The sequence below is a fragment of the Salvia splendens genome, chromosome 12 (genome assembly GCF_004379255.2).
Source record: "Salvia splendens isolate huo1 chromosome 12, SspV2, whole genome shotgun sequence".
In the NCBI taxonomy this organism is placed as follows: Eukaryota; Viridiplantae; Streptophyta; class Magnoliopsida; order Lamiales; family Lamiaceae; genus Salvia; species Salvia splendens.
The window spans coordinates 17,663,591-17,675,451 of record NC_056043.1 but is presented as its reverse complement, the minus strand read 5'-3'; the positions used below and the strand labels follow the sequence as shown (position 1 = coordinate 17,675,451).

The window sequence follows — 11,861 nt, the reverse complement described above, 5'->3', positions numbered from 1 at the left end:
ATTTATCTTCAATTTGGGCCTCCAAAATGTGATATATATTGACTCAAAACTTCATGCATTGGGCTGCCCACTAACTTGAATAATATTCACCATTTGGCCCAATGTTGAATGGTCTTGGAATTGGGCTTTTATTTCATCAACTAAAAGCATCATGGACTCCTTTATCTTCTTAGCTCTAGCTCTTGTAATTGGTCCACTTTGAATGATTAATGGATCCATCTTCTTGTCCTTGTTGATCAGCTTGGGTGTACCTCCATCAACCTATAACCCATGGTATTCCCTCGAGGGTTCTAGCGATCTCTCTCATCTTATCCCACAAAAGGTATCTCTCAGATCTTGTGCATTTGGCGTACACGGCCGAGATAGCTAGAGGGCTGCGATGTGACTTGAGCCTCCCATGAAAGATTTGTTCGGAGTACCAATCAACATCAAAAGTAGAGCCTTCTTCTGCAAACAACCAAATCTTGCCGCTTGTGTTCGAGCCGATGAAGGGCAGCCCCACGGCCTTGGAGAACCGGACCGGATCATGGGTTGTAAGTGGTTCCATTATTGCAAGAAATAACACATTATGACATTTAATCAATCTTTTCAATACGTGTTGGGTTGACGCATTTGCGATCCCCCTCACGTTCCAAATCATGATATTGTAAGATATGATTAAGAGATGGGGTACTTACCCGAAGGGGATGAAGGCCCTGCCTGACATTGGACGATTTGTTGCTCTTTGTTCTTTGCGTGATCCTCGGCATCGCTTAGGTGAAGATTGCCTCCCCCCGTCTCGCACCCCACTTGCGCGCCCATGACCGAGCCTTCCGCATCCCCACAATTGTCAACATCAAATTCTCCTCTCTCCATGAGGGAGTAGTGTTGGTTAGTGCTCATATGGTTTTTCATCGCGAAGAATCCACGTCCCCTCGTCATGGAATGCCGCGCGCCCCCTATCGAGTTCCCGAGTGTAGACGGGTAAGCCACACGTTTCTCATTGGGGCCTCCCCTCCCCGCCTCCGAATGTTCATGCATTGGCGTCGGTGTCTCAAAGTGCGAATTTGGTGGTTCCCTTTGGTTCCCATCCCCGAGCTTTACCCACATATCGTATGTTCCGCTATGCATTTCACTCCCCTCGTGAGGTTCCCCCATTATGTCCGGTCCCTCCCAAATTGTTTCAACGGCACCTTCTCCAAGTGAGTTCTTGCTTGATCTGTCACCCGCCTTTCATTTTTTCCTTCCTTGGCGTTTCCATTCATTTGAGTTAGGGGCGCTTGTCGCCATGTCTTGCTTTCCTTTCCCACCTTGGTCCGCGGGTTGTGGCTGATTTGGTGGGGCGGTGTGGTAGTTCCTCCTCGGTGGCCTTTCCCTCTTCCCCGTTACATAGCACACATCACTCGCATGACCAACATGCTTGCATTCTTGGCAATAAGATGGTATCTTGTCCCACCGCACTTGACGCACCGTTTCTCGACCACAAATATCAAGGATTATTTCTTCGGGAGGCGGTTTTGTGATGTCTATCTCAATGCAAATTCGAGCGAAGGATAGTCTAGACTTGGATGGGGGTACCAAGGAGCTTGCCGATGGCGAATAAGGCAGATTGATCAAAGAGATGGATTGGGAGCCCGATTAGATTACACCAAATTGCTGCAATCGGGGACTCACAATATGCGTCGAAATCCGGGGACCATTTGAAAACCCTCATTGGGTGACGATCAATGAGCTATACGGGTGTTCCCTTTGGTCCTCAGAGAAGTCGTGCATAATCCGACAAATCCTCGCATTGAATAAGGATATGTTTAGCGTTAAAGTATTTCCAACTAAAACCACGCCGAAATTTAACACTTTCTAGGGATTTTAGAATTTGGAGTCCCGTTGGGATAGAATGAGAAAACGTACCCACAATGGCGTGCCCCATGCTTTCGGCCAGCTTTTGCGTTTCGGCCCCGGAGAAGTAGATGGTCGGGATGCCATTGGACACGGAGGCAAAGCCAATGTTATTAAGCTTTTCCGGCTCGAAGGCTTGAGGGCCCTTTGGGTCGTTAGATCCTTTAAGGAGGTCCGCCATCGACTTCGGCTTGCCGGGGTGGCCTGAGGGCGGCACGACCCCCCCCCCCTTGTTGGATGCCGATATTCGGACCCCATGGTGCGGCTATTTGTTTTGGGATGTCCATTGCCGTCGGCTGGGTCGATGCTCTCGAACTCACGCCCTCCCCCTCGGCTTCACAATGGTTGGCCATAGCCATGCTTAGGTTCATCTCGGCCAAGGGAGGGTTAACACTTGTACCGACGCTTTGTAGCAGTTGGTTTCCCCACTTCGTCCGAACCCCAAGTTGAGCGTCCCTTGGGTGTGACTTTCCGGCTTCAAAGTTGTATCGTATTTTGAGTGTCCTACCTTTTCCAAGGGGGGGAAAATCCTCATACGATGGGTTGTGTGTCGCCGCACTCGAAGGCATTGCTGGTTCAATTCTCGGCTGGCGAGTATTGTATGGCTCATCATTTCCGCCGAGTCCAAAGCGGCTAGGTGGATGAGCTCCGCCTCCTTTGGTAGCTTAGGGTTCTCAACTTCGATGGGTTCACGTAAACCTTTGGTGCGGAAAGGCACAAAAGCACTTTCGGAAGTTAGTTTTGTCCCTATAGCTAAATTGAGTAACTTGCCTTGCTGCAAAAAGGACGTCATATTTGGTTGTTTTGAGGCTTCAACGGCTCCTTGTGGACCAGCAGCCCGTGATGTCCCAGCTTGGCAAAGCGCCAATTGACTTTCGAAGGGTGGAAGTGTTGGTGTGGCCAATTCGGGCAAGTTAACTATCTCGGCCTCCAAAGCTCCCTGTCCCATTCTAGGACCATCTCTCACCACTCGCACATCATGGAGGCTGGAGTCCCCACCATCGGTGATGACCCCCCCAACACCGTCGGACTCATGGCCGGCGGCTGAGCCACCCATGGCCGAATCAGCGTCGGCGTGGGCCTTGATGCGCATTCTTTCACTTTCGGCGTTGGGGCATGGAGGGGGCTTGTCATGCGGTTGGCTATCACTTGCGGGTTGGCCAGAGCTCGCGGGGAAGATGACCGTTTTGCACTTGAGATTTCCGGCGAAGGTGCCATCTTCTTCACCAAAAGAAAGTTTCTTTCGTAGTTGTTTATCCTCCGGGAGTGGGGTGAGGATGACGCGTTTCCGGCCATCTCCCTTCGAAGGAGGAGCCGGAGTATTCTTGCGGGCCTTGTACCTCGCCTTGCTCTCCTTCACTTTCATGGCTTTAGTCGGAGGTTTGGGTAGCTCCTCCTCGGGGGACCGAAAGACCATTTGCGGGTCCGTGAGTTCGCGCGCCTTCCTCGGGAACAGGTTCGGGGTCCGGTTGGGGTTCCGGCATGTCCAGCCGTGGAGCAAAGACCGGCGTAGATGCGAGTGGACAAGCTCTTGTGAGGATCAGCCGGTTCGGGGGATTGGGGACAACCACCAAGGAGGTTGATGAAAGGTGAAGAACCGTCGGAGGAGAGAGTGGTGCGTGGGGGGGGGTTGCTAATGTCGTCGGGTGGCGAGGTGGTGGTGGGAGGTTGGTGGCGGAGGTCAAAGGTGGGGCAATAGGGTGGAGTATTTTAGAGAGAAGGAGGAGCTTCTCTCAAAAGGTCCCGAAAACCTCTTTGTTCCACTCCTTTAGTGCTTTTTTAACTCTGGAATGTTTAATTTGGATGTTTAGAAGGCCACCCGCCCTAGTGGGCTCTTCCCATGCATTCTTAACTACAGCCAAAAATCCCTCATGTCGGATCCACATGTTCTGGAACCTGAATGCCTTCCCCCCCGATGGCAACGTTCGACATTTTGCATCGTGCTAGGACTGGTCCGTGGTCCGAGGCGATCCGTGGGAGGTTCGTTACTCGGGTGGCCTCGAAGACCCTAGTCCAAGCCTCATTAACAAGCACTGTATCCTGCCGTTCAAATAGACCATTTTTTGCCCAAGTAAATTCCGCCCCATTGAACCCTGGGTCCACGAGTTGGCTATCCTCAATTGCCTCCGCAAAATCGACTTTCTCGGCCTGCCGGTTGGTGTCGCTCCCAGTTCTATCCTGCTGGGATAGAATGGTGTTGAAGTAACCACCTATAATCCATGGTATTCCCTCGAGGGTTCTAGCGATCTCTCTCATCTTATCCCACAAAAGGTATCTCTCAGATCTTGTGCATTTGGCGTACACGGCCGAGATAGCTAGAGGATTGCGATGTGACTTGAGCCTCCCGTGAAAGATTTGTTCGGAGTACCAATCAACATCAAAAGTAGAGCCTTCTTCTGCAAACAACCAAATCTTGCCGCTTGTGTTCGAGCCGATGAAGGGCAGCCCCACGGCCTTGGAGAACCGGACCGGATCATGGGTTGTAAGTGGTTCCATTATTGCAAGAAATAACACATTATGACATTTAATCAATCTTTTCAATACGTGTTGGGTTGACGCATTTGCGATCCCCCTCACGTTCCAAAACATGATATTGTAAGATATCATTAAGAGATGGGGTACTTACCCGAAGGGGATGAAGGCCCTGCCTGACATTGGATGATTTGTTGCTCTTTGTTCTTTGCGTGATCCTCGGCATCGCTTAGGTGAAGATTGCCTCCCCCCGTCTCGCACCCCACTTGCGCGTCCATGACCGAGCCTTCCGCATCCCCACAATTGTCAACATCAAATTCTCCTCTCTCCATGAGGGAGTAGTGTTGGTTAGTGCTCATATGGTTTTTCATCGCGAAGAATCCACGTCCCTTCGTCATGGAATGCCGCACGCCCCCTCTCGAGTTCCCGCGTGTAGACGGGTAAGCCACACGTTTCTCATTGGGACCTCCCCTCCCCGCCTCCGAATGTTCATACATTGGCGTCGGTGTCTCAAAGTGCGAATATGGTGGTTCCCTTTGGTTCCCATCCCCGAGCTTTACCCCCATATCGTATGTTCCGCTATGCATTTCACTCCCCTCGCGAGGTTCCCCCATTATGTCCGGTCCCTCCCAAATTGTTTCAACGACACCTTCTCCAAGTGAGTTGTTGCTTGATCTATCACCCGCCTTTCCTTTTTTCCTTCCTTGGCGTTTCCATTCATTTGAGTTAGAGGCGCTTGTCGCCATGTCTTACTTTCCTTTCCCTCCTTGGTCCGCGGGTTGTGGCTGATTTGGTGGGGCGGTGTGGTAGTTCCTCCTCGGTGGCCTTTCCCTCTTCCCCGTTGCATAGCAAACATCACTCGCATGACCAACATGCTTGCATTCTTGGCAATAAGATGGTATCTTGTCCCACCGCACTTGCCGCACCGTTTCTTGACCACAAATATCAAGGATTATTTCTTCGGGAGGCGGTTTTGTGATGTCTATCTCAATGCAAATTCGAGCAAAGGATAGTCTAGACTTGTTGGCCGTGGCTCGGTCGACTTGGATGGGGGTACCAAGGAGCTTGCCGATGGCGAATAAGGCGGATTGATCAAAGAGGTGGATTGGGAGCCCGATTAGATTACACCAAATTGCTACAATCGGGGACTCACAATATGTGTCGAAATCCGGGGACCATTTAAAAACCCTCATTGGGTGACGATCAATGAGCCATACGGGTGTTCCCTTTGGTCCTCCGAGAAGTCGTGCATAATCCGACAAATCCTCGCATTGAATAAGGATATGTTTAGCGTTAAAGTATTTCCAACTAAAACCACGCCGAAATTTAACACCTTCTAGGGATTTTTGAATTTGGAGTCCGGTTGGGATAGAATGAGAAAACTTACCCACAATGGCGTGCCCCATGCTTTCGGCTAGCTTTTGCGTTTCGGCCCCGGAGAAGTAGATGGTCGGGATGCCATTGGACACAGAGGCAAAGCCAATGTTATTAAGCTTTTCCGGCTCGAAGGCTTGAGGGCCCTTTGGGTCGTTAGATCCTTTAAGGAGGTCCGCCATCGACTTCGGCTTGCCGGGGTGGCCTGAGGGCGGCACGACCCCCCCCCCCCCCCCTTGTTGGGTGCCGATATTCGCCACCCGACGACATTAGCCGACCCATGCCACGCACCACTCCCTCCTCCGACGGTTCTTCACCGTTCATCACCCTAGAAGGGAGATGGCCGGAAATGCTTCATCCTCTCCCCACTCCCGGAGGATAAACAACTACGAAAGGAACTTTCTTTTGGTGACGAAGATGGCGCCTTCGCCGGAAATCTCAACTGCAAAACGGTCATCTTCCCCGCGAGCTCCGGCCAACCCGCAAGTGATAGCCACTCGCCGGACAAGCCCCCTCCATGCCCCAACGCCGAAAGTGAAAGAATGCGCATCAAGGCCACGCCGACGCTGATTCGGCCATGGGTGGCTCAGCCGCCGGCCGTGAGTCCGACGGTGTTAGGGGGGGTCATCGCCGATGGTGGGGACTCCAGCCTCCATGATGTGCGAGTGGTGAGAGATGGTCCTAGAATGGGACAGGGAGCTTTGGAGGCTGAGATAGTCAACTTGCCCGAATTGGCCACACCAACACTTCCACCCTTCGAAAGTCAATTGGCGCTTTGCCAAGCTGGGACATCACGTGCTGCTGGTCCACAAGGAGCCGTTGAAGCCTCAAAACAACCAAATATGACATCCTTTTTGCAGCAAGGCAAGTTACCCAATTCAGCTATAGGGACAAAACTAACTTCCGAAAGTGCTTTTGTGCCTTTCCGCACCAAAGGTTCACGTGAACCCATCGAAGTTGAGAACCCTAAGCTACCAAAGGAGGCGGAGCTCATCCACCTAGCCGGTTTGGACTCGGCGGAAATGATGGATGCCTTGGCCGCGCAACCACTTCTAACCGCTGGGCCGCCGGAAACCTAACCCATGGCACCAGAGCCATACAATACTCGCCAGCCGAGAATTGAACCAGCAATGCCTTCGAGTGCGGCGACACACAACCCATCGTATGAGGATTTTCCCCCCCTTGGAAAAGGTAGGACACTCAAAATACGATACACCTTTGAAGCCGGAAAGTCACACCCAAGGGACGCTCAACTTGGGGTTCGGACGAAGTGGGGAAACAAACCGCTACAAAGCGCCGGCACAAGTGTTAACCCTCCCTTATTACTAGTGAGAGAAGCTCTCCCTTCTCTCTAGAATTCGCCCCTCTTCCTCCCTCCCCTTTGAGGGAGGTGATATGTAAGCTTTAGACACGACTATGGTGAAGGCCGGCGGAGAACCGGCGGTTGAGGCTGCTACGGTTTCATCTCTCACGTTCCAATCACCCCGCTCGCCGGAACGGAGTCTCCCTTTCATCCCACGGCCAAAGACGAAGAGGGCCGGGACTCCTTTCCCCGAGAGAGGCCGACTTGATCTGAAACGCGTAGGCCTTGAGACAATTTCGGGGGTTAGTCGAATCAAGAAGAAAATGATCTTCGAAATGGCCGAGGAGCTACTCGACCGGGAAAATGATGAGGGGACGGCGTCGCCGGAAGGAGAGCAGCCTCCCGGTGGGTATATGATGAGCACGTTTGCTCAAATGGCGAAACCGGGCCCCTTCGAACCAGCTACGGGCCACTTACTCCTTCTCGATCATGAGCGGTTTTTTGCTGCCGGAATCTCAGACGACGACCTAGTGGACCCACCAGCCAAATCCAGTTTCCGGGAGGTAGATGAGCCGACGAAAGAGTCGACATCAAATATGGAAGATAAGAAGAAGAAGATTGCAATGGAAATGCTCAACTCCGAGGAGGTGGCCGGAATTTCGCCGGCGCCGGCGAGCCGGAGTGAGCTGGACCACCACCCAACCGGTGCAAGTACAATACATCACATGGGTCCTAGGCTAGAAGATGGGTTGGCATGTGATGTGTTGGAATCATGTGACTTGCATGGGGAAGGAGGTGTTGCTCCAAATGGGGAAAATGACAATTTATACTCACAAGCAATACCATGTGCTACTTACCTCCACCTTGAGGCTGATGCACGCATGGAAGACCGTGCCCCCGTGGCACAACCGCCGGAGCCGTCGCCGGAAAAGCTGGCACCGCCGGAATCTTCGCCGGAAACGCTGGCACCGCCAGCGAATGTGTGGAAGGCGGCAACGAATCATTCCAACCGCGGGGGGACCGGGGCCGTGGAGGGTTCATCGGCCCCAAATCGAAAGTCCGAGCCAATCCCCTTGGACGACGGCAAGACCAAGCCTTTGGGTAAAGCCGGCTCTTTTGAAGGTACGCCATCGCTCTCCTTTTCCAATTTTGAAACGGATTTTCTCTCGGAGAAGCTAGGGCTAGCTATTGTCGGGAAGTTCTCCTATTCACTCCCGTCCACAACCCAAATTCAAAAAAGTCTTAGTGGCATGGGGCTAGTTGGAGCATTCACATGGAAATACTTGAATGCTAAGCATATTTTACTCCAATTTCAAGAGGTGACCGATTATGCTAAGGTGCTAAATGGCCCTAATGGGAGTCCGAATTGGTATGTTGATTGCCATCCGATGAGGGTGTTCAAGTGGGCGCCGGATTTTGACACGTTCTTTGAGTCGCCAATTGTTGCCGAGTGGTGCAACATAATTGGTATACCGGCTCATCTCTATGAGGAATCGGCCCTCTTGGCAATCGGTAAGCTCCTTGGCAAGCCACTACAAGCCGATCATGCCACAATTCATCAAAGCCGACTCTCCTTCGCAAGGATTTGCGTAGAGATTGACATCTCTACTCCCCCGACGGATGAGATCATCCTTAATATCCGAGGCAAAGACTCGAGGTACAAAGTGGCATGGGACCGTATTCCATTGTTTTGTGATAATTGTAAACATGTTGGGCATGAGAAAGAGGATTGCCATGCAGCGGGAAGGAAGTCTCGGGGTAGAGACAAGGGTTGCCGAGCATCATACAAGGAGAACCTTTCAAGCCATGCCGCCAAGATCATCCACCGTGAGTGGCGCCCAAAGGCGAATGGCACTCCATCGTCCATTGGACAGTTGGAGAAGTCCAAAGATTGTAACAACCACGCGGAGCACATCGAGGGTACATTGGGTGCGGGATCGTCGAAGTCAAGAGTGGCTAGTAGGAGTCACCCAAATGTGGATGAGGATGGCTTCCAATTGGTGTCGAGGAGGAGGAAAGGAAAAGTGCATGAGGGCGATATGCACACCAAGGCTCCACACGTGGATGATTGGCATTTGAAGGAGAATGTTGTTACGGTGACATTTGGGAGTGTCTCATCGGGTGCGAATGACGCGAGCTTTAGCTCCATGAGTGTAGCATGTGGGCGCCCCAACCGGGTGATCGAGGGCCACATCGAGGACCTTGATCCAGGAGAGCATGTGCCTAGCGGAGGTATCCCTATTGCGGGCCTTAGCTAGGTGATGGATTGAAGTGTTGGGGATACAAAGGTTGTATCAAATGGTAATTGGATTTTGAGAGTATATAGATGACCACCTCTAGTTGTTAGGGAGGCCCGCGTTGTACTCTAATTTGTCATGCCTTGGCGAGTCGTCACTTTTGGGCGACTCGGTGTATGTTTGTTTGTAATCAATGGTTTTAGTAATGCACAGGTGTGGGTCCGCCTCAACCCTCCGCCCTTTGGGGTGTGTTTGAAGAAAAAAAAAAAAAAACCCTCCCTTGGCCGAGGTGAACCTAAGCATGGCTATGGCCAACCATTGTGAAGCCGAGGGGGAGGGCGTGAGTTCGAGAGCATCGACCCAGCCGACGGCAATGGACATCCCAAAACAAACAGCCGCACCATGGGGTCCGAATATCGGCACCCAACAAGGGGGGGGGGTCATGGACGCACAAGTGGGGTGCGAGATGGGGGGAGGCAATCTTCACCTAAGCGATGCCGAGGATCACGCAAAGAACTAAGAGCAACAAATCATCCAATGTCAAGCAGGCCTTCATCCCCTTCGGGTAAGAACCCCATCTCTTAATGATATCTTACAATATCATGTTTTGCAACGTGAGGGGGATCGCAAATGCGTCAACCCAACACTTATTGAAAAGATTGATTAAATGTCATAATGTGTTATTTCTTGCAATAATGGAACCGCTTACAACCCCTGATCCGGTCCGGTTCTCCAAGGCCGTGGGGCTGCCCTTCATCGGCTCGAACACAAGCGGCAAGATTTGGTTGTTTGCGGAAGAAGGCTCTACTTTTGATATTGATTGGGACTCCGAACAAATCTTTCACGGGAGACTCAAGTCACATCGCATTGCTAGCCCTCTAGCTATCTCGGCCGTGTACGCCAAATGCACAAGATCTGAGAGATACCTTTTGTGGGATAAGATGAGAGAGATCGCTGGAACCCTAGAGGGAATACCATGGATTATAGGTGGTGACTTCAACACCATTCTATCCCACCGGGACAGAACTGGGAGCGACACCAACCGGCAGGCCGAGATGGTCGATTTTGCGGAGGCAATTGAGGATTGCTGACTCGTGGACCCAGGGTTCGATGGGGCGGAATTTACTTGGGCCAAAAACGGTCTATTTGAACGGCAGGATAGAGTGCTTGTTAATGAGGCTTGGACTAGGGTCTTTGAGGCCACCCGAGTAACGAACCTCCCACGAATCACCTCGGACCACAGACCAGTCCTAGCACGATGCAAAATGTCAAACATTGCCATCGGGGGGAAGGCATTCAGGTTCCAGAACACGTGGATCCGACATGAGGGATTTTTGGCTGTAGTTAAGAATGCATGGGAAGAGCCCACTGGGGCGGGCGGCCTTCTAACCATCCAAATTAAACATCCCAGAGTTAAAAGAGCACTAAAGGAGTGGAACAAAGAGGTTTTCGGGACCTTTTGAGAGAAGCTCCTCCTTTTCTCTAAAATACTCGACCCTATTGCCCCACCTTTGACCTCCGCCGCCAACCTCCCACCACCACCTCGCCACCCGACGACATTAGCCGACCCATGCCACGCACCACTCCCTCCTCCGACGGTTCTTCACCGTTCTTCACCGTTCATCACCCTAGAAGGGAGATGGCCGGAAATGCTTCATCCTCTCCCCACTCCCGGAGGATAAACAACTACGAAAGAAACTTTCTTTTGGTGACGAAGATGGTGCCTTCGCCGGAAATCTCAACTGCAAAACGGTCATCTTCCCCGCGAGCTCCGGCCAACCCGCAAGTGATAGCCACTCGCCGGACAAGCCCCCTCCATGCCCCAACGCTGAAAGTGAAAGAATGCGCATCAAGGCCCACGCCGACGCTGATTCGGCCATGGGTGGCTCAGCCGCCGGCCATGAGTCCGACGGTGTTAGGGGGGGTCATTGCCGATGGTGGGGACTCCAGCCTCCATGATGTGCGAGTGGTGAGAGATGGTCCTAGAATGGGACAGGGAGCTTTGGAGGCCGAGATAGTCAACTTGCCCGAATTGGCCACACCAACACTTCCACCATTCGAAAGTCAATTGGCGTTTTGCCAAGCTGGAACATCACGTGACGATTGTTAGAGAGAGAAGCTCTCCCTTCTCTCTAGAATTCGTCCTCTCTTAACCCTCTCAAAAATAACTCCCTATTGCATCGCCGGAAAACACCCACCCATCCCTCACGTCGCCACCCGCCCCTCCACCCTCACCACCCTGTCGGCCACCTCCCAATCCCACTCCGCCTGTCACCCCCGGCCCATCCCCGACGAAAGCCACTTCAATGTCGGACTTGGCTCGCGGCTCCCGTCAACCTCTACTCCACGTCTTGGCTATACCTTGCCGAAGCCCGCCCGGCTGGCCGAAACAATGGGGCAACCGCCGGACCCCGACGAAAAGAGAGACACTCTGGCCCTAAATCCGGATCATTTGCCTGACATTGTTCCCGGGGATGAGGAAGCTCGGGTCCTCTCCGATCAGCAAATGGTCTTCCGAGCTGGTGAGGCCGCTTCCCCTCAACGTCCGACCAAATCCATGGAACTAAAAAAGGCTAAAGCAAAGCTCAAAGCCCGGAAAA

General features: G+C 52.3%; 1 protein-coding gene across 1 annotated transcript; it reads right to left on the bottom strand.

Moving 5' to 3' along the window:
- Positions 1–5,096: 5,096 nt before the first annotated feature.
- Positions 5,097–5,903, bottom strand: LOC121757635. The gene has a single exon (XM_042153151.1). The coding sequence runs from the start codon at positions 5,901–5,903 to the stop codon at positions 5,097–5,099; it is 807 nt and encodes a 268-aa protein (XP_042009085.1).
- Positions 5,904–11,861: the final 5,958 nt, after the last annotated feature.